This window comes from Vanellus vanellus, assembly GCF_965231255.1.
Source record: "Vanellus vanellus genome assembly, chromosome: 1".
Classification (NCBI taxonomy): Eukaryota; Metazoa; Chordata; class Aves; order Charadriiformes; family Charadriidae; genus Vanellus; species Vanellus vanellus.
Window position 1 is genome coordinate 37,078,633 of NC_138905.1, and position 23,278 is coordinate 37,101,910.

The 23,278-nt window shown below is 38.2% G+C and overlaps 1 protein-coding gene across 2 annotated transcripts in view; it reads left to right on the forward strand.

Annotated features, from left to right (window-relative positions):
• The first annotated feature begins 595 nt into the window (after nucleotides 1–595).
• USP15 (ubiquitin specific peptidase 15) overlaps nucleotides 596–23,278 on the forward strand; it is a 69,876-nt gene continuing 47,193 nt past the window's right edge. Inside the window, exons 1-3 of one of the 2 annotated variants that reach the window (XM_082488196.1) lie at nucleotides 596–753; nucleotides 17,295–17,422; nucleotides 22,021–22,151. In XM_082488196.1, the coding sequence (XP_082344322.1) occupies nucleotides 665–753; nucleotides 17,295–17,422; nucleotides 22,021–22,151 (348 nt within the window). In that variant the 5' untranslated portion in view covers nucleotides 596–664. The remainder of the gene's footprint in view (nucleotides 754–17,294; nucleotides 17,423–22,020; nucleotides 22,152–23,278) is intronic. The other variant, XM_082488195.1, reaches the window with a different exon arrangement.

Below are 23,278 nucleotides of genomic sequence, written 5' to 3' on the forward strand. Positions count from 1 at the left end.
TGAAAGGAATGTTGCAAAGGAGATGGTTCCTTATTCTATAAATACTATCCCCTCTGCCTGACTCACTTCAAACCACGGTCTCACAAGACGTGACCTAGGCCGGGCCTGGAAGCCCGGGGATGCCGTGGGCGCCCGGCCGAGGCAGGCAGCCGGCGGGCCGCAGAGCTGCACCACCCCGCCGCCCAGGCAGGCCCGCCCAGGCGGCTTTGAGGCCGGCACGGCAGCGCAGGCCTCAGGGCCGGCCGGCCGCTCACTCCCCCTGAGGTAACCCCGCCCCCGGGCAGGAGGCCGCCGCCCTGCCGGCGCGGCAGCACAGCGCACCCGAGCTGCTACCGGCACCCGGACCCCCGCCGAGACACCGCCCCTGCCGGGCCACCGTCCCACGGCCCCGCGCTGCGGCAGTTCCCCCCGCCGGGAGGAGGGGACGGCCCCCACCGCACCCCAGTCACTTCCGTTGTGGTGAGGGGAAAGACCTCCTGTCCGCCAGGGGGCGACGCACGCCGCCGGCTTGCCCACTGTCCCCGCCCTGCGGATTCTGGGAAGGGAGGGGGGCGAGGGCGTCTCCCGGCCGGCGTCACTCCCAGCATGCAGCGCGGCCCGTTCCTGCCCCTGCTGCTGCTGCTGCTGCTGCTGTTGCCGCCGCCGCTGCTGCCGGGGGGAGAAGATGGCGGAGGGAGGCGCGGCGGATCTGGAGACCCAGCGCACAGACGTCGCGGCGCTGCTCAAAACCGCCCTCCGCAAGGGCGACACTTGGTGAGGGGGGGGAGAGGGGGGGAAGAAAAGGGGGACAGGCGGTTCCCTCCGCCCCCGGTGCCGCTTAGGCTGGCGGAGGGACCGACCTTTCATTTTCCTCAGCCCTCCCCGCTCCCGGGGGCGGCTCGGCCCCCCGCCTGCGCTGGGGGCTGCCGGGAGGGGGGGAGGGGTGGGAAGGCGGGTGAGAAGGGGAGGGGGCCAGCACCATTCCCCCCCCCACCCTCACCACCCGCCTTCCCGCCGCACGGGTCTTTCAACCCCTGTCAGGAGAGGACCGGCCTCCTCAGTGCGGCGGGGCCCTCGGCTTGGCCTGGGCTGCTGGCGGCCGGCGGGGCCTGGGCCGCGCCGCTGAGGCGCCCGGCGGGGGCAGGCACCGAGGTCAGCTCCCTGCCGGGCGGCGGGGGGGAGGGGAGGGAGGGAGCGGTGTGACTGGCGGGGCGCGGTGCCGGATGGCGGCCCCGGATGGCGGCCCCGGACAACGAGGGGCCCGGAGGCCGCGGGGGGATTTGTTTTGGCCTCGCGGGGAGAAGGACTGAAGCGGGGATTGAGGCGGGGGGAGAGGAGCTGCGCTGCCAGGCGTTTCTTCCATTATCCCGGCTGAAAGGAGGCAACGGCCCTGGCGTCACCTTCAAGTTGTCAGAAATTATATCTGTACCCTGGGTGGGGTGCCCTGAAGCCCGTCGGTGGCCGTGATAAGCCTTAAGTTTAAATTTTTATTTTGACTGTGAACGTGTTAACCACCTAAGGAACAGCCCCCGAAGGTGCAAACGGGCCCTTATGATAGCAATTCCACAATAAGCGCTTAAAAATACGTTTTCCTGGTCAGTCAGAAAATATTTCTTAGTGTGCTGTACAGATTGTTAACAGAGTAATCCGTGGTTGAATAGAATTAGGTTAAATAAACACCTCTTTTTGGCGTGTGTTTGGTAGTTGCGCTTCTGTAGTTGTAGTTCTCTGAGGCTAGGAAATGACGCTTTTTTTCTTTACGCGGCGGGGGGACAACGGATGGACTGACTGACGCTTTTTCCACCACTCAACCTCTTCATCTCTTCCTGTGTGAAACTGTCACCCAAAGACAAAGGCTGAAGGATTAACTTACTGAAAATTAAGCATGAGTACACAGAAGTAGAACTTGCCCACCTCATTTCAGCTGTCATCGCTCACTGTTCCAGTTCTATAAAAGACTATATTTAACAGTGTTGATACTGCAGCATGTGTCAGAAGCATACATTCTGATGCATTATTCAAATACTGCTGGGTATATGTTCAGTTTTGGCATACGAACAGACTGCTCTTAAACTGAAAAAGTATGAGCAACTAGAAAAAGGAAATCAATTCACACGGTAGTGTTGAAAATGACCAACGGTAGTAAAAGGGTGCTCTGGCTTGTAATCTTCAAAGAGAATTTTTTTTTTATAATGGTTCTGTTGGGTACTTCCCAAGTACTAAAAAAATGTCTCAAACAGTTAATATTGTTCAAAGTGAAAGTAACTTTATGACAAGTTTGCATGATGACTAAACTAGTAAGTTTACTGTTCTGTATTTTTTTTAGTACCTTAAATATTTTAACATGAAAAAATCAGTTAAGTGGAACAGGCTTCTAAATATTCTCTGAAAATAAGTCTATCTGTGATTATGACAGTACTATTAATCAAGTGTTTTAAGACTGGATAAGGAATGGCAAAGTCCTACTAACTTTGACTGATGAACTATTAAATCTAGCTACAGAAATCTGTACGCAAGTGTGTTCATAGGATTAGTACTTACAGCTGTGTATTTAACTTCATAAATTAAGGGGTATGTTTAGTCAAAATGCTTTTTGCAGAGGTATTTTGTCAATAGCTTTTTGATCTTTTGGGGCATCAGTAAGGAATCAGAACAGTTAAAGTACTCTAAGTCATGATTCAGAATGACAATTTTCATTGATTCAATAGTAAATACTGCTGAAAAAATATGAGCGGTGCCATATCAGCTTGTTCTGTTCAAGCTTTAAAGAGCTAAAATACATCTTTTTAAAATTACTGGCTTATACTGAAAGTCTTGTCCATGCTCTTCAGAATTTAGAGTGTAGGGAACGATGAGCTATAAAAGGAAAGTATAAAGCTTTGGGGGTTTTCTCTAACAAAAAGGGAACTAAAGAACAGGGCAAAGAGAGGCAAGTCTTGTAGTATCTCTAAAGAGGGCATTGAATTTCTTCATTAGTCCTTCATGTGCGCTGCAGAGAGAAAGAAATTAAGCTGACTTGAAATGCAATGTTTTCAGAATTAGATGTTGGAAAAGAATTGATAGAATCGGGAAATATTTGCACAGGCAGTTTAGTAAGCTGTAGAGCTTGTTTCATTGGATGTTTTAAGAGTAGCTTGGGGATAGTACAGGTTAAAATATATTGCTTCAGTGGACAGGCAAGGCTAGTGTCTTTTGACTGTTCTGTCCTCGGGGACAGGATTCTGGGCCAATTTGTCCCAGTGGTCCTTTTTGCATTCTTTTATGGACAGTTAATAAATTACTAAACTAGGAAAGACTGAGGATTCTTCCATCTCTCCATTTATCTCATTTTTCTGAACATACATTAAATAAACATCAAATTTAAGCTTTTCCAAGCAAGAACCTCCTTCATTTATTAGTTGTTTTAAATAACGTTGACTACTTTTATTAGTGAATTCAGCATTAAAAATCACACTATCATTCCATGGAACTGGAATTCTACACAATTCTTTCTTCTTGCAATATTATCCAAAGGGCCTTCAGGTTAGATGTTGAATGACCTAGAATTTTGTTTTGGAAGGGAAGAAATGCTGTATTTAATTGTATATCTCACAGTTTTAGGATCTGATATAATAACTTCTCAATGTTTTAAAATTCTACTAATGCTTGGCAAGTGAGAATTTCTATTGTTTCTGAAGATTTTAATCTCTCATTTAGGAAGACAAAAAATACTGTTACAGCTGCAGACAAATTTGAACTCAATCAGTGTCTTCCTGTATCTACTCTCAGAAATTGAAGAGCTGTTGATATTCATCAGTTTTTTAACTGTTGGATAATTTGCATGACCAACTGGTCTTGGTGATGTCATTTAATGCCTTTGTAGCTGAGGTGGTATTCTTGAGAACCTTGCCAAGTTTTTCTGTTTTTACAGTATCTCTGAGGTACAGTTTTCAACACTGAACATTACTGATCTTGGAACAATTTTCTTCAAGAGGTGATGAAGATTCTGTCAGTTCTTAAGTGTGACTTCCTGTGTGAATATCTCTGTAATTTCCCCCCCGTCTTGAGGTATTTCTTGTCTTTAAGACCACTTTTAGCCCTGCTTTCCCTGTAGTTCCCGTTCTTCTGTGTCTCTCTTAGATGTTGTCTCAGTTACTTAAATAGGACATTACAAATGCTTTCATACTCTTTAGTTTGCTACTTCTTACACACATTGGCCCTCCATGGTCTAGAATGCGAGAACACGATTTTCGCCTTTAGGTATCGCCTGCCAATAAACGGTTCATGTAATAGTGCCTAGTAATGGCTAACAGCACAGCCTCAGCAGTCAGTTTCACCAATTTTTCACTCCTCCAGAATTTCCCCACTGTCCCCACTGTGCTTCTTTCATCTGTTGCTTGCCGTAGCAATTTGTGAGCAGATGAGAATATAGATGTTATTTGTATTTTTAAAAGCAGTAACTTGGAAAAGAATTAGGCTGTTATGGTGGACAAATAACTATCACGAGGAGTTTATTTGGTGGCTAAGGGAACAAAAGCAATCTATAGATGTGTGAACAGGGAATGCTGAGTAGCAGTACAAAGATGTACTATATACGGTAATATATTAGTTAAACTATTCATATTGTCCAGTTCAGGTGTCCACATATCACAGAAGGTGCTGATTTGGAATGAGTTACAAAATCTCAGAATTTAATAGACGAGACGAAAGTCTTGCCTTTCAGAAAAGAGCTTTAAGAACCTTTGTCTGTTTTGCTAGAATGTAGAGTCCTGTGCTGAATACTTACATAAGAAGAAGATGTCTTCTAGGATAAGGATTTTTAGATGAGCAGACAAGGATTTAAGACGCTGTCTGTAAAGAAGAAAGATGTTGATTTCCAGCCCTGCTAGCCAATGAATTTTGGTGCCAGTCATCACTTTAGAGTGATGAGACAGATTCTTAATCTGTTCTTGATTTTTAAGACTTGCAAATTATGAAAACTGCAGAGGTATAGTATTTTGTCTTCTTTCAGTTGTGCCTCTGATGCACATCACTTCTGAAGTTCTGGTGAGTCCAGAGGGAATGCTGTTGTTATCCATAGAGTACATTTCTTGGAAGGTGAAGAAAATATTCTAATTTTTTGCACTGTGATAATTTTACTGGCTGTTTAATTGTAAAACTCAGTCACTGAAGAGCATAAGTAAAAATTTAAGTGGAGTAAAAATCCTTCTCAGTGGATGATCAGTAGATATGAGAAGTTCAACCTGAAAGGATTTCCCCTCCAGAAGTGTATTTAAAGAATTTCCCCACCAAAAATGTATGAGTGTTTTACTTCTGGTTGAGATGAAAACTCGTGAATCTTGATGAACAGGCATACTTATCCCTATTTGAAAACCTGGCACTGCCTGTCACTGATGATAACCTTGCTGCTGAAGTGCTTAGCCTTAATAGTATTTTACACTGTGGTGTTCTCAGTGTTTTCCACATATGATCATCCATCATTGTGCTGTGCATGAAAAGAATCTAGATTGAACATTAATGGAAGATTTTACTTGATTTCACTGAGAGAATGATGTTATGGACCTGCACCTCAGTAACGTTTGGAATAATATCCTAAAGTGTTCTGATGGCTTCATAAAATGAGAAACAAGAACACTACGTCAGTGTTCCAAGGATAGAAATGAGAATTGGCTGCTTTTTTTTTTACAAATGAACTTTAAGTTGCTGATTTTTGACTTTAAGACCTTGTGGTTTGTGTTAGATTTGTCTCACTCCATGTGGAATGGTGCAGCATTTCACCAACAGTTTCCAAAGATATACAAAATGTTCTGTTTGAAATTTTTCTGGGAGGATACTTGCAATGGAAATGTGTAGATGCAATTTTCTCCTGTTAATTGATTAGGCAGGGTGAGAGCATTTTAAACTCAAAATCATGTTTGTGTCAAGCTTTTGCCTGAAAATTGGAAGTCAAACATTGATTTAGGGCTTACGGTATTTTTTAATGAAAAGTCTTTACTTAAATGGAAAATTTGTAAGTGTATTCAAAATACATGGTTGTTAATGTAATGTTCACACTGATATTTTAACATAAAAATGCAGTCCATTAATTTTGGCTGAATTTTTTAGTAGGCATGAAGTGCTGCTTAGGCTATTGCAGCACACTGTGGGAACTGAGCATGGGGGGCTGTAGGAAGAATGACTGATTGATTAGTTGATTTGAAGTTATATTGGTGCATTTAGTTGAACAAAGCTTTTCTTTCTGAAGAGGGATATGAAATATTTAGACTAAGATTTCTTAAAAATCTGAACTGATATATTTTTTTCTCTCTTTGACTCCTAGATTTTTTTCTTGTGGATTTAACTGCATTTTCAATAAAATGATGGTTTGGTTTGTATGTGATAGAGTAGAATAATTACCATCATCTTGAACTTTCAAGAACTTGTTAATTCTTAAAAAAAGATAAATTACTTTTGAAGGCATCTGTTAATCATGAGTGTACTTAGTCAAGCAATTTTGGCTAGCCTAACCAGGGTAGAAATACAGGCACAAACCTGTTCTTACCTTTCTTATTTTTATAGTTGCAATTGTGCAAGAACAAAAATTGGATACTGTGCCTTTAAACAGGAGTCCTAATTTGCTTCCAGCAGCACAGTTGTTCCACTTTGTTCTCAGTATTGCTTAATCTGTACCCATGCACAGTGAGGGAGGTAAAAAAAAAAAATATCCTCACCTATCTCTCTGGACAATTTGCACAGTTTTGCTGTTAAAAGTGAAATAGTGTGTGTTCAGAAGATACGATGTCCCAGCAGTACACTGTGATAGAATGAGCGTCTCTCAGTGAAGTCTCTTTACTGCACATTAAAGTTAACTGTTTTGGTTTTGAAGTTGAAGGGCTGACCTGTCAGTCAATATAAATAAACCTAGGTGATGTGGTGTTTAATTCTGTCTGTATATAACTGAGGAATGCATTCAGAATGCTTTTGACAGCAATGGAAAATACCAACATCATAGTCATACTCTTCAAATATTTTTCTATCAACCTGGGTGTTAAGGTAAAGAATGAATGTGGCTGTACTCTGTGATGTTGATGCTGTGTTAATAAGGTTTATTAAATCAAAATGTGCCATAAACCACAGGTGAAGTTAAATGACATGAAAAATTTGCAAACGATGAGAGAATTTTAGAAATCAATTAGCAACTTTCCTGCTGGTACTGTTAGTTTCTTTTTTTTGAGGGAACAATGTCCATACACGGTCATGCAGCTGTGAAATTTAAAAACTTGAGTAAATTTGTTACTGATTTTTATTATTTGTTGAATTTTTGTTTAAGAAATGAAGGTGCATTTACAAGTGTAATAGCTTCATTCTTTTATTCTTTTAAGTTAATTTACAAAGGCTATAAGTAATCCCATTTTGGGCTGCCCTAAGTCTCTACACTTGATCATTCATAAGGATACAGTCTTTTGTTGGTAATTTTAATTGACTGACCCATTATGAACATAAATTTGGATGTAATGTATGGCTGTCAACTGGTAATTGTGTTTTAATGCTTGAATATTTTGTATAGGAGTAAAAGGACCGAAGTATTTGTTGCTGGTATGGCTATATTGGGAAAGATAATAAAATAAGTACTCTGTAATTTGTAGATTATATTGGAGAAACTCTAAGTCCAGTAATTGATGAGAACACAACCAGGAACCAGGCTAATGGCTCTTAATCACAGAGATGAGCAGCCCTTTGTAAATGCCAGAAGTAATCACCAGTTCATCCCACTTCAGTGGGGCCAAAAGAATAACACCTGCAGTGAACTGTTTTCTCAGTGTTATTTTGTCTATAGGGGCTATATGAGGTTGGAATAATGGACCAAAATTCATCCTAAAGATAGATTTAGTCTGTTTAGAGTCTTCAGCTAAACGAGGCTTACAATAGCTATGACTTTATCTTTTTAATGTTGGTTTACAGTATTTCTAAACAAACCTTGTTTGCTTCCAACCATGAGAATAAAGTAAAAGATCACATGTTTTTATATAGCTTTGAGGAATGTATTCTTTTACAAGAAAATAATATTAACTAAAAGTAATTTAAGGTGAAATGTAATCTGTGCTTTGAAAACAATCTAAGCATAAGAAAACAGGAAGAGAAAAGTAGGCTGAAATGTTAAGCATTGTGCTTTGTCAATGCTTGTTCAAATAAAAGATTTTTTTAAAGAAAAGTTATGCCTAAATCATAGAATGGCTTAGATTGGAAGGGACCTTGAAGATCATCCAGTTCCAAACCCCCTGCCATAGGCAGGGACACCTCCCACTAGACCAGGTTGCCCAAGGCCACGTCCAGTCTGGCCTTGAACACCTCCATGGATGGGGCCTCAACAGCCTCTATGGGCAACCTGTTCCAGTGCCTTACCACCCTCAAAGTGAAAAATGTCTTCCTAATGTTTAATCTAAACCTACCCTCTTCCAGTTTAAAGCCGTTCCCCCTCGTCCTATCGCTACATGCCCTCATAAAAAGTCCTTCCCCAGCTCTCCTGTAGGCCCCCTTTAGGTACTGGAAGGCTGCAATAAGATCTCCCCGGAGCCTTCTCTTCTTCAGGCTGAACAGCCCCAACTCTTTCAGCCTTTCCTCATAGGAGAGATGCTCCAGTCCTTGTATCATCCTTGTGGCCCTCCTCTGGACACGTTCCAGAGGAATATAGTATTGGAAAATGGGAATATTCAAATGGGAATATATTATTGGAAAATAGCTTCTGTATGGGATGAGATAGATGTGACCAACAGTTATTATTGCTTTTCAAGGAAATAAAGTGACATGTAAGATCATAAGATACCAAGGAACATTCTGTTTCTATTTTTCGACCCCTTTGTGTGATCAATGGACTCACAGTAGCCTGAATTAAGATTGGAAGATGAGCAAATGCAATCTGGGAGGACCCTCAGCTGTTGAGTAAGGCTTTTTGTCATCGGCCACTGGAAGGAGAATGTTTTTGGAGCTTATATTTGCAAGGTTCAGAATTTAGTCTTTTATTTCATCTGCTGTAGTGATAACACTGAATCCATATGATATCAAAATCTGTTGTGTATCAAAGGGAGAACGTACACTTTGGTAAAATACGTTGTTACGTGCTCCATTTGCGATTGTGTGGGTTTTCCATGTCTTTATTATCAGAACAAATTCCATTTTTGTAGAATGTTCGAAAGATACTCTGCAAATTCTGATATGTTGCATGTCTGCAAAGGTAGTGTAGACATCCGTTTTGCAAGCTGCTCTTGTGCTGTGAAGGGATATGAGGTTTTCATAGAATCATAGAACATCTCAAGTTGGAAGGGACCCATAAGGATTATTGAGTCCAACTCCTTGCTCCTCATAGGACTACCTAAACCTAACCATATGACTAAGAGCATTGTCCAGATGTTCCTTGAACTCGGACAGGCTTGCTGTCGTGACCACTTCCCTGGGGAGCCTGTTCCAGTGACTGACCACCCCCTCAGTGAAGAACTTCTTCCTAATGTCCAATCTGAACTTCACTTGATGCAGCTTCATAGCATTTCCTCATGTTTTATTCCGTATCTGGTATTTCAGGGGACTCAAGAGCATAAATTGTCCCTTGTATATTATAATCTGCTTCAGAGAGGCAAGAAACATTTTATAGGTGAGAGCAGATGTATCTAGTGAAGAGATCTCAAGCTCCACTTTGAAATAAACACTGAATACTGAAGTAGGCCAGACTTGAACTGGGAACATATTGATGAACATGTTCTATATGTTTTTTTTATTCTACTTGCTCAAAGAAAATTTAGATCCCTTTAAGGATATGTAATAAAACTAAGAGAAAACACCTAAAACGAGTTAAGCTGTACAAGTATTTCCAATATTATTAATACCTAAAATATCATATTTGAGTGTAATTTTCAGCAAATCATACATACATATTTTTGCTTGTGATCAAATCTTATTTAAGAAATGAGGTTTTAGCACATATAGCTCTGTTTACTTGTGGTATGTCTTTTCCTCCTAAGTTACTGAATGTCCCTCCTAGGTATTGCGTAGTTTTCAGGTGGTTGATTGTATTATGGATATTATAACATTGATGAAAAGATAAATTAAAATGCCTTCTTACGGTTCACCTTCTCTGTTTTGTGTAGATGAGTGGTCTTGTTGATCTTGGTGAGAATGCTGTATTGAATGTGCCTGTAGGATCAAAAGCTATAGTCTATGCGTTTTTGATTTTTACTTTTTCACTTAATGCTAAGAAGTCTGGATTTTTGCTGTGTACTTTAAGTGCTTTAGCAGATTAATCCCCTAAGATGAGTGTGGTATAATTGCATTACCTGTTTTTCCAGCATAATCTTTAACATTGGGTATCCTTCTTGCGTAAAGATGAAGGAAGTGTATAGCATTTTAATGCAAATTTCCATTTTCCCTAATGTTATTGTAAAATTAGTGGTTTGTCTATTGATTAAGAACAAGTCTTTGTAAAGGGGGAAGATTACAGCTGTTGTGACTATATTCCATAGTAACTCAAAATAATTTGTCACCTGTATCAGATTTCTATTGACGTAAAAGTAGCAGATTGCTCATTAAAATCCCTGATATGTGTAAAACATATATATACATGTGCATATGTATGCACATACATACACATAACCAGTAATTCACTGTAGGAATTCACAATTACAGTGTTTGTTAGCATTTTTCAAAATCCGTGTCTGTAATCTTTTTTTCTTGGCTATATAAATTCACTAAATCCTTCTTTTGCACGTAATGCATAAATTCACTACATCTTTCTTTTGCATGTAATGCGTGTTACCTCGACATTGTGGTAAACTGGTCTACTGAGTTTGCTCTTAAGAATACCTATATGAGAATAAAGACTCCACACTTCTTTAAGAAGTCTAAACAATGTTCGTAGATCCTGAGTCAATTAAAAGCAGTTACAGAAAATAAATTGATTACTGGACTTATGTAAGTATCCTGCTTCCCTTTGTTTCTAAAGGATGTTAAAGAGCTGAATATTGGGATAGTGAGTAAGGCAGTACTTTCTAAGCTATAATCTGTGGTCAGCAGGTAGTTCACTAGGCTCTGGTAAGACATATAGTGCTGTATCAAATCCTATAATAGTTCTGTTTCAGGTTTGATTATTGGAGTATGATGTGGTCTGTAAGAAATGCTGAGAACTGGCAGTGGCCCATTTGCTCCTTATCCTAATAAATTTGATCTTCCTGGTTCGCTCTATGTCTGTGCTAATTTTTAAATATATACTGCTTCGTGTTACAAGCAATATTAACCAAAGTGTTAAGCTTTGCCCTTGAGTACACACAGATTTCATGATCTTCCCCTTTTCAATCTTTTCATTAATCTTCAGTAGAATGCATCTTGCAAAAAATGCATGTAGGCTCTTATTTGTCTGAAAGTAATCAGCTTTGATTATTCTTTACATATATTAACTTATTTTTTTACAGTTGCAGAATTCAATCTTTGAATAGTGTTTTGCACCCAATTATCTTCTTTTTTAAATCGTTCCTTGCAGCTTTGTCCATATATCCAAAACATACCAGTCTAACAAAGTCTAACTCAGTGAATTAAGTAAGAAAACAGGAAAGGATGGCTATAAAGACAAAGTAGCTTTGAGTAGCTTACAAATTTTTGATGTTCGTGCATTCTTCATTTTGTGTTTCTCCATTGCACTACTGGGCAGACTTTGCCTAGAGAATCTCAAACTTAATGTGTGGGTTTTTTGTTGTTTTTTTTTTTTTTTAATTAGGATTTGGTTGTCCTTCAGCCTTTTCTTTCCAGGGCAGGAACTCGACTGTACTTTTTAGTTCTTATCACACTTACATACTTGCATAATTTATAGGTGGCCTTTCAACTTTTCTTATGCTAGAAATATTAATTTCTTATTTGACCATGTAAGTACAAATTCCTAAATTTGAAGAGAAGTTCTTGCACTTTGTGTGAGGGAACAGAAATGTTACAACTTTTCAGTTAGAGAGGACTGTAAAGAGACATTGAGAGCAGAATTTGGTTGGTGGCAGAATTAATTGGATGTAGAAGAATAAAGTTGATGAAGTATTGAAATAGGCAATGGTGAACATTTAAAATCTAGAACAGTGGACCCCAAGCTTTCTTGCACTGTTAAGTCCAATTATCAAAGTTTTCTATAAATCACTAAGTTACTGGTGTGTGATCAGACATTTAACAACAAAGCATTTGAAAATTAATATGGTTCTACAGGAGCAGTAATTTGTTAGGCATTTGAGGGTGGTAGGGCACTGAAACAGGTTGCCCAGAGAGGTTGTTGAGGCCCCATCCATGGAGGTGTTCAAGGCCAGACTGGACGTGGCCTTGGGCAACCTGGTCTAGTGGGAGTTGTCCCTGCCTATGGCAGGGGGTTTGGAACTGGATGATCTTCAAAGTCCTTTCCAACCTAAACCATTCTATGATTAATTAAAACAATGGTCAGTTTGCCTATATGATAATTTCCCTTCTGTGTAAAATTATAGCTTGCTATCTTTAAGATTCAAATTAATTCAAATTTAGATCAAGAACATAGAGGCCGTGAGATCGACAAGGGGACAGGGCTGGCAAGTTTGGTGGTAGAATGGATGCCTGAGGGTAACTGCATTCATAACCACACGCAGTTATAGCTATTATGGAATAGTGCTGGATGGCCACAGCAGAAGAGAAAGGACACTGTTGGCCTTGAGTATGTTCATAAAGCTGAAAACCTTGTGTACAAAGCAAAAGGCAAGGGTATGTCAGATTAATCAAATTCAATAGCCCTTTTTTCATTTGTTAAAGAAAAATGAGTCAAATATTAAGAGGCTGTTGTAAAGGAATTGGGATTTGTACAGACAAAGTGAAAGCACTGGATTTTTGCATATGTGGGAAGAATTGCTGCTACTTGTACTTTAAAAAGAAAAAGACACAAATACCAATGATTCAATTATAGTAACATCAGGCTTGTTCTGGCAGACTCAGGGTAAAGGAAAAATTACTTTTAATATCAGGCACTATATTCAATTACATATCCACTGTATAGAACAAAGTCAGTCCATTTAACATGGTCATACCAATTCAAACATCCAGGGTAGAATGTAGAGTCTGGTTTTCTCTTCCAGGAAATGGAAGGTAACACTCATTTAATTGCAATAATCAGTTATTGTTTGGTGAAAATTTGTTTGTAGAGATCTGATTTTTCTTTCTTAATTTTCAAGTGGACTATCTTTGTGGTGTTCACTGAATTCTTAAATCCTTACTCATGTGATCTTTAAATTGAATAGGCTAAATTGCCTAGTACAGGCTTCTGTCTGCTGTATTCTCTTCCCGGTCCCATTTCTGGGCAATAGATAAATGTGGCATACCTTGGGCATGAATTGGATGGAGAATCTGTTACAGGAAACACTTTAAAACCTTTATGCATTCACTGTTGAGTCTGTACCTCCAAAAGCATTCCTGTCTTCATTGAACCAGATCCTATCTGAAGACATCTGCATCTGACTATTGATTGTAGAAAAGAAAGCACATGTTATTGCTGTGAAATTTAAGCCTAATTTGTTTAGGTTTTTTCTCTCCTTCTGTTGGTGTATTGCTTAGGAGGACTTTATGATAGTAAAAGTATAATTGAAAGCTTCTAGTAACATACCAAATATTTTAAAGCATACTGGGGAGCTGTTATGATGTTGCTTCACTTCCTCTATCTATTGCATGATGGAAAACATGGTGTTTTGAAGGGACTTTTCAAGTTTTAATGTTTATATCTTTGCTTTCATCTGATATTTAAAAAAATAACCATGCTTTTTGGGTTTTTGTTTCTAGTGGAATGCTTGTTTAAACAAATGATAATGCCAAATTTTAAATTAAGTGTAGATAGTCACATTATATGGCTGTTTTTACAAGCTGGTCATTTTGAATACTTGTAGTTGTTTCTCATTTAATGTCACAACAGTTTGAGGTTTGTGGTTTCATAGGTTTTGCTGCAGTAATCATTAAATCTGCTACAGTGTTAGGAGAACCTGAAAAGTTAAGTTCAGAAAAGGCTTTTATGTAAGACAGTAAGGCTTTACTTGGACACTTTCTTGTGTTGCAAAATGAGGTTTTCTGCACACAAAGATCTGAATTATTTTGAGAAGCTCATTGCTTTGTTGGGTAGTTCTTATAGCTTCACTGAACAGCATAGACAATGGAAGGTGGTCAAGAAATCGGTGTATTCTAATTGAATAAGTTTGATTTTTGAAGTGTGAAATGTGTGTGGGACTGAAACTTAATTTGAACTAGATAAGTTTTACATTTTTTCAGCATTAATAAAGTTTTAATCTGTTTATTTTTGTAATAGCCTGCATTATGCCTGTGTCCAGTTCTGGTCTCTTGTGTCCTGTTCTGGGCTCCCCAGTTCAAGAAAGACAGGCATGTGCTAGAGAAGGTCCAGCAAAGGGCTACAAAGATGATTAGAAGATCTCTCTTGTAAGGAAAGACTGAGGGACTTGGGTCTTTTTAGTCTAGAGAAAAGAAGATTGAGGGGGATCTTATTAATGCTTACAAATACTTAAAGGGAGGGTGCCAGGGGGATAAGAACAGTCTTTTTTCAGTAGTGCCCAGTGATAGAACAAGAGGTAACGGACACAAACTTGAATATAGGAAGTTCCATCTTAACATGAGGAGGAACTTCTTTGCTTTGAGGGTGGCAGAGCAGTGGAACAGGCTGCCCAGAGAGGTTGTGGAGTCTCCCACTCTGGAGACATTCTAAACCCGCCTGGACGCCGTCCTATGCAACTTGCTGCAGGTGACCCTGCCCTGGTGGGGGGTTGGACTAGATGATCTCCAGAGTTCCCTTCCAACCCTGACCATTCTGTGATTCTTATCTTTTTACTGTGTTTTATCCCAGATTTCACCATCTTTAGTGCAGCTTAGCCTTTTCCAATCTTGTTTCCTATTACATTCTAAATATGCTCTAAACAAAACAAAACATGTCAAGGGAATTCTGCCACAAAACTGAAATAATCAGTGGTGGGCCAGGCTATTTTGGAATGATTCAATATTGTAAAATCATAGTGAAGTTAAGTGTCTCATCTTTCTGGTATAGGACTTCAACCATGCTGTTTAATTACTGATTTGGTGGGATGCATTGTGCCCAAAACACCCCATTAAGTCACTGTCTGTTTCTGAGGTTGGTAAGAGTGGAAAAGGGCATTTCTTCAGCAAAATACTTTTCATATACATTTCCTTAATTTTTTTTAATATATAATTTTGGTTCAAAAAGCAGTTTGAGGGTGTTTTCTGACTCCTTTATTAAGTGTTTAAAATTTTAAAAAGAAATTGTGTGTTGCAAGTTCAAGGACAAAGTTGTGTACTGAACAATTTCAGAAGAGATAGCAATTTGTAGTAATGGATGACTCTTGAGCAGAGGTTATGATAGTGGAATAGATATGACGCCAAGTGTTGAACTGTGACGTGGTCAAGATACGTGCTTCAGAGTACGGCTGGCATTGGTGCAGTAAGGGAGAGATTTGGTTCCTAACCGAAGGTCTTACACTGGCAGAACTGTGTCTATAGCAGTTGAGACACAGCTCTGCTTTTGCTATTTATGTTGTCTGCTTAGGGTAGTTACAAGCTAAGCTAGGAGTACTTTGTTCACAGACTCATTATTACTGTTGATGTAATCATATTTTGAATCAAGACTGTTTGCCATGTGCATTAGGATGCTGTTGTCATAGATGTTGTAAAGGTGCCTTTGAGACCTTGGTCTTTGATGTTTTTGAAGGATTGTAGGGAAAGTAAGCATCTGAAAGCCTGTGGTTGTTATATATAGCTTTCTAGTGCCTTCTTCCTCTTCCTTTCCAAAAGACTTTAACCTATAGATTCACACTTAAGAGTACATTTTGTAGAAACTGAAAAGTTGGTGCTTATTGAGAAAAGAAGCTGATAAGTTGACTACAAAGGATCCCCCACTGAGTACTAATCAGTAGTAATTCCTTCTTTACCAGAGGTTTGCTAGCAGTACTTCTGGAGGCTGACTCCAGGCTTGATCTGTGTGTGTTAGAGAGAAAAACTGGACTTGAGAAGAAGAAATAAGTCAAGACTTATGTATCTTAGCTTTGTTAGTTCTTATTGTAGTTACATCATTTAGAAACACAAATTTAAGGCCCTGCTAATGTATTTTTTTAAAAACCTATTCAGTAAAATGTATACTCAAACAATGTTTTTATACCTCTTTGGTTACAAGAGTTGTGGGTGTTAATGTTTTTGTTCTGTGTTTTTCCATGGTTTTCACGAGTAACTCCTACAGAATGATTGCCTAATAAAGCTATATGTATTAGCAGACTAGTATTTATTTTAGAGTTTTGATATCTCTTAAAGGTTCAATAGCATATTATTGGTATGCTACGAATAACAGTTCAGTAGTCAAATACTGGAGGAAACAATGAGGATTACCTATGATCTTTATAGTTTGACTTAGTGTTTCATCCTGATAGTGATATTCTGACATGTACGAGGGTAGTAACAAAATGGTTGGTACGGACTAGACAGGGGGAGATAAATACTTTTAGGAAAGAGAGATAATGAAAGTGGTGGGTTTTTTTTTTAAGAAAAAGAATTTAAAAAGTTAAAATCTGAGGATTTACTGGACAGATTTGGTATCTTAAAGAAATTCTGGACAAAAAGATATAAAATGTAGGTATCACTGGACTTCATAAAAGTCAGACTGGCAACAGTTTAATCTGGGTAGAAATAGTGTGGAGATGGGTTTAGAGACATCCTTTTATATGGAAGTGTGAAGTTGATAATTAGATGTAGGAGGAACATCTAGTACTGCCTCAAAAGCAGAACATTTACTGCATGTGTTGATGCTGACTCAAAGGAAGAAAACACTTAAGACTCTCTGGTTCTTGACAGGACAGCAGAGTTCTAAGGCTTTTCAACTTGTGTATGAATGTTATAAATAAAACTCCAGCAGGAAAAAAATATTTTAGTAAAAGTTATCTCTCATTTTTTAAAGGGCTCTCTAATTATAAAGATTTAACTTGAGTCTCCTGAATTCACAAATAGAGAACAGGAATTAAAGCAGATGATATTTCATGCTAAAAAGGAAAATATTTTTTGAATTTGCCATTCTTCAACTTCTGATATGCTGTATCAGCAGTCTTGCAAAACTGTGCTTGGCCACTGTGATTACTGGGATCTTTAATTGCCCACAATTAAAGTCCTTGTTGGTAGGATATGATGGTAATGGTTAGCAGACCAGACAGAAAAACATTCTTCATTTTGCAAGGCTGATGGATACAAGTGTGTTAATATGAATTAATGGGTACTGTAGGAAGTAATAGCATGCCAATAATTAACTTGTGTGTCTTCTTCCATTTAAGGTATCTAGTGGATAGTCGCTGGTTCAAACAGTGGAAAAAATATGTTGGTTTTGACAGCTGGGACAAATACCAGATGGGAGATCAGAATGTGTACCCTGGTCCTATTGATAATTCTGGACTTCTCAAAGGTAACTGCTTCTGATTGTGTAATAAGCCAATACTAATGCTTAGTGTAAATTTGTCACAGATTGTTCATCTTTCGTAGCTGATAGTACAGATGTGTCTCAGCATTTATGAAGGTGAAACTTTTTGTTTGTTTGTTTTCAGACCCTGACAAGGGAACTAGAGTAGATTTCCCTAACAAATTGCAACTTTATAAATAAAATTATTGGGACTTCTTTGCAATGGTAACAGAATATTTAATGATGTACAAATTACTGGTTTATAATAATATTTTAGGGTATCTTGGGAGCTGAAATTTAGTCAAGTTGACAGATAGCTAGCCTTAGATCACTAAGATTTTTTTAGCTTAACTAAATTGATTGATTTAAAGTAACATTTTTTTTAAGTTGAACTCTAAAATTTCTTTTTGTAAATGAGCCCCAAGCCCTTACTTTGATTCTGGAACACTTGAAGAGGAGTTATGCAGTCCAGTGATAATTTAAAGTAGTCTGAAATGATAGAGGATAATTTCCTAATTTTTTATGGTCTTCTAAGTATGGTTAAACTCTGTCACTGTTATAATTACTCAGGTCTGACTGACTTTTGCTGAACTGTAGTCAGCTTCGTGGACACAGGTCTCAGAATACTTTCCCAGATATTTTAACCTTTAGGTGAAATTCTGTATTTAATGTCCGGTATTGAAATACCATTAGGACGGTTAATCTTTAATCTGCAAAATCTAATGGATACAAAATCTAGCAGGTAATTGGTTTCCTTCTTTGCAGTTACAGGTAGTGTAATAGTACTGCATAATTTGCTTACAGATAGTGATACAAATTTTTACAGCTTCATGGGTTTTATGGTAAACTCTGACTTTCTTCATTCAAAACTTCTCAACTGTAATGTGTATGTCACTATTTTACAAGTTAAAGATGATTGCCTCTTTCACAGAACTTGTCATACCATGTTGCACTAGTTGTCAGTGTGAGTGTGCATGTCTGGCAGTGACTAGTATCAGTGCCTTTGAAGAAGGTGCTGTATTGTCATGTACATATGTATGTTCTCTTCCATCCACAAACTTGAAGGTCTTTTTGCTCCAGGTGAGTGATGTGTTTTGTTTTCTGAAATCTGAGGATCTAGATTTTTTTGTACATTCCTGTAGTAAATCCTGCAGTGAGGTGGGCATGTTCAGGTGATACTTTTCAGTTGAAATCAGATGTAGCAAGATTGTTTTATCCTCAGCGAGGCAGCATCAGCTTATTCTCTCTTCTGTGTCTACCCACTTTAAAAAAAAGGTGATTTCTAGATGTGCAAAGCACTGTGTTAGATGGTCTCTATTATATATAACTTTATCTACGTACACGTTTGGATTACGTTTAAAGTTACCGTGGATATGAAGCCTGTGTTAGGGTTAGCTGTCCAGCTGTAAAGTTATGTTAGCCAATTTGGTAAAAGCTCCTGAAAACCTGTATTTTATCATTTTGACACTGTCACTACACCTTCCAAAATAAACACAGCATTGGGATTTATTAACTTCATTTTTCACTCATGCATGGTTCTAAAACTATAGCTCTGCGTTGGCAGTGATACCATGCACCTAATTACTGATGTCTACTGTTCGGCGTGAAGGCAGTTTTAAAATTAAGGGCATTAGCAAATAGTAGCTGTCTCCTTCACCTACTGCAAAGCAGCAGTACTCTGTACTAGGTTTCCTAAGTAGCATAAGTTGAACCTGAAAATGCCTGGGTTTTAATCCTGTTTTTGGTACGTAGTATGCACTAGGTGTGCTCATACTGCTTTTTAAGTCTGGAAACTTGCATCTGATTTAAAGAATAAAATAATCTAAAATGGGCCTGCTTTCTCAGATATTCTGCAGTGTAATGCAGAGATTAGGAAATCGATTATTAAATTCAAGAAAGACTGATTCCAGGAAACTGAAGCAGTCTATTGTGCTGTGTTACTTAAATGCTGCTCCCTTATTTCCACCACGTTTGGATGAAATGGGAGTAGTGAAAAGTAACAGGTCGGGATTTCAGTTAATCTCAACATTTACAAAAAATGTTGTTGAATGTAATGCAATGCACACATACCATCTTCAAAAGAAGAGAGATACAGTCAACTTTAGATTAGCAAAGCAAGCACAAGGAAGTTGTCATTTAGAATAGCTGATTGTTCATCACAGAAGACAGTGTTGCATATGAGGGACTGAGTCGTCAGAGTCAGGGGATTTCTCTGATGGAATAAAGTTCTGAAAAAATGTTCTGAAGAAATGTTGGGGTTTTTAGAAAGACAGAATGGAATCCAAATGATATCTTCTCAATATAAGCTCCTACAGCAATATCAAATCAGTGCAGAAATACAGTATGAACCTTTTAAAGAGATAGGTGGACCTGAAGATGCGCTTATGGATTTGTCCCCACAGTTTGCTCCCAGTTATAATGGAACCACCATATGCATAGTGTTGAGTGCGCCAAGTAAGACTTCACAGTGCAAGTTGTGAATGATTTCAGCAAATGTTTCTTGTATGTAGCTCTTGAATATAGATTTTTTTTTTTTTTTTCCTAATTAGTTAGGACAGTTTTGAACCAAAATTTGACTCTTGAAAATTTTTACTTTTACAGCTAGGATAAAACAGGCTAGGGGGAGGGAACGAAAATAGCTTTTGAACAGGTGCATTGATTGAAGTCCCATTTATTAGATCACATTAATTATATTTATCTCCATAACGAACTGAGTTCTTATTTACCTGTATGTTCCCTGAGATCTTAATGTGAAATTACATTTTACTTTTTGCTTGAGAAATATACACACAATGGCTCCCAAAGTGGAATCCAAAGCCTGAGGTTTTCTTCCACTTTCCTTTGTTGCCTTCTGTGTTGCTCTTGTGTTTTTTCTTGCTAAAATTGCAACAAATACTTTGTCTATTTCTGAACTTGATCATCCCCTCTTTCTAAAATAACTTCATAATTCTAATACTTACCTGGCTGCATTTTGGGGGTTTAGTTGTTGTTAGGGTTTTTTTCTTCCTACTAAATCATTTACAATTTTTATCAGAGAAAATGCATGCAAATCATACTGTACCTTCATGACTGCATGAAGTCATGTCTAAACTGCACAGATTGCATATTATGGAAACAGTATCTTTTTGCCCTCTCTGAGTAGCTAGTTTAAACCAACTGAAGATGTAGCAAGTGTAAGTAGAGTAGGGAGATTTCTAGTCTTGGTAAGCTGAATCTTGTTTAGTCTTTCCTCCAGGAAGTGAACACATCTCTTAAATGTCCTTAAGTGTTGCCTTCTGACAGAAAAGGTCATGTTGAAACATGTTTGGTTAATTTCTTATACAGAAAAAAAAAAAAAATAGTTGTTATTATTAAGGACCTTCACTTTTTAATTTTGCGTTTTATAATGCTCAGGGTAATTTTTTTTTATCTGAAGTCATATCATGCTGTGTTTGCTCAAAAGAGAAACAAGAGATGTACAGAAATGTGAGCAAATGGGAGGGCTGTAGTGCTTTTCATATGCACATAGTGCACATGTATTTTTGTCCTTGCAGAAAAATGATGGTAACAATATTCATTTTGCTTAGAAGTATTGCTTAAAAAAAAAAAAATCGAGGAAGGTCAGTACTTGAAGCAATTTGAGATCATTTAAGGTGACTTTTATGCTCAGTTCTAATTGTGCAGTGTAATTCTGCAGTTCGTTCACATAGGACAATGAAAATAAATAGACTGTATGATTATTACAGGATATTTATTCTTTATACATAGTCCATTTATATTCATACTTCATTAAATGTCAGCCTGATTCATTCTTCAGAGCTGAATGTCTGGGTCTCCCTGTTTGATTTCCCTCTGTGCAGATGGGGTGTTTGCTGGCCTGTAGTTGGGTACTTCCAAATGGAAAGACAGCTGCCCTGATTGTCTGAGGCTCACAGTGGCTCAGATTTGGAATCACCTTTTACACGTAGAGGATGACTGCTATCTTACTACTGTAATAAGTATTGAACCAACACTAAAAACATGCTACTTATGTAAAGAGGTTGCTGAGTTGTACTTCTTTCAAGTGCTGCATCTCACTGTCCCCGTGAAGAATTTTGTAGGGAATTTTTTCGTGTTTTCAGAGCACTTAGTATCCTAAGTAGGAGGGCTGTACCATGTTATTTTTCCACTCTGACATGGAGTAAATGGCTTTGAACTTGGTCTTGGTCTTGGTTCTATTGTAACTACCCATTCCTGCATTTTCAGTGAAGGATTCAACTGTAGCGTTAAATGGAAGTATCCATGGTGATGTGGGAATATGTGTGAAGTGGGTGGAGAAATGGATTGGTTTCTTTGAAGGCTATGATGGTGTGTGATAACAAGTTAGACGTTTGTGATTGCATGAGGATATGGAGTTGTCACTTGGGTTCCTGAGTATAGGAATACTACCTGTAACAGGTGTGCTGTGCATGAGCTGGATAACTTGCCTAAATAGTTTCAGAAGAGTTTTGCTTTGAACACCATAATACTGATAACATAAATGTGACTCAGAATTTTTTTTTTTTGCTATTTATATGAAAAATGTTACATTAAAAACTCAAGTAACAGAATTACAGTATTCAAGTAAAAATATCTTTCTCTTACAGATGGTGATTCTCAGTCCCTCAAGGAACATCTCATTGATGAGCTGGACTACATCCTTTTGCCAACTGAAGGCTGGAATAGGCTAGTTAGCTGGTACACACTGATGGAAGGTCAAGAGCCAATAGCACGCAAGGTACTCTTAAATTACCCACTGGGATGAATATGATTCAAATATAGTTCTGTAAAAATCCAGGAGTTGCCCAGGAATTTATTATAAGATTGTAAGTCCTGGGCTATGATAATTATATAGACAATTCCTGCTTTAGTTGCTTATAAATATCTAATTTTTATTCAGATTTTAGAGGCTTAAGTTTTTAATATTGAGAAACAAGGATGCAAAGGATATAATACGTTTTTTTTTTTCCTGGAAGTAAGCCCTCTAATATTTCAAGAAGAACTTGCTTTAGAAGCGTCTAAGTCTATTAATGCAAATGATTTTGTGATAAAGTATAAAACCCTAAAACTGTATTGACTATATTAGTGAAAAGCCTAGCTCTAATAATGTTAACACTGGCAGAGTAATTGGTAGTTCATTTTCTGCTAAGCAGAGTCTTCTATATTCAGCTTGCTAAGGGATTTTTTTCTTTAAGCGAAAGCTTACCTCAACACAAGTAGTAGCCCATGTTATGGTAGATACTGTGCCCCTCCATCAGTATGAGATACTTAAAAAAAAATTTACATCTTTGATGTTAATTTTTTTTTCTCCAGCACATACCTTCCTTGTTATTAAGGTGATATGACATTTTAGCAGTTTATTGATCAGATAATCTTTTTTGTTTGTATTATTTCTTAAGATTTTCAGGTTAGTGATTAAAGTTGCATCCTCACTGGACTGAATTACTTAAGTTTTAAAATACATTTTGATATGTTTGCCATTTCTAAATTGACCATTAGGGCATATTTTTTCAGATACAGGGATCTTTGTCTTAAATCCTGAAAAACTGGTGAAAGAATATTATGATTAGAATTTAGTTTGATACGACTTCTGGTGTAATATAACTTGTTTTGCCTCCTATGACATGAGTATGGTCTAACTACCTGCATGCTGGGTGCTTACTTGAAGTGCATTCCTTTCAAACAAGTGCCAGATTCAGCTATAGAAGAAATTTTGTGTCATCAAGATTAATTTGGTCAGCAATAGTAGTAGTTTGTTGGGTTTTTCTTAACATTCTTTTTAATACAATAAAAGAGATCTTTTTTTAAGGAGACATCACTGGAATGTCTCTTTCTTTTTCTCTAAGACCTGAAATCTATTAAAAT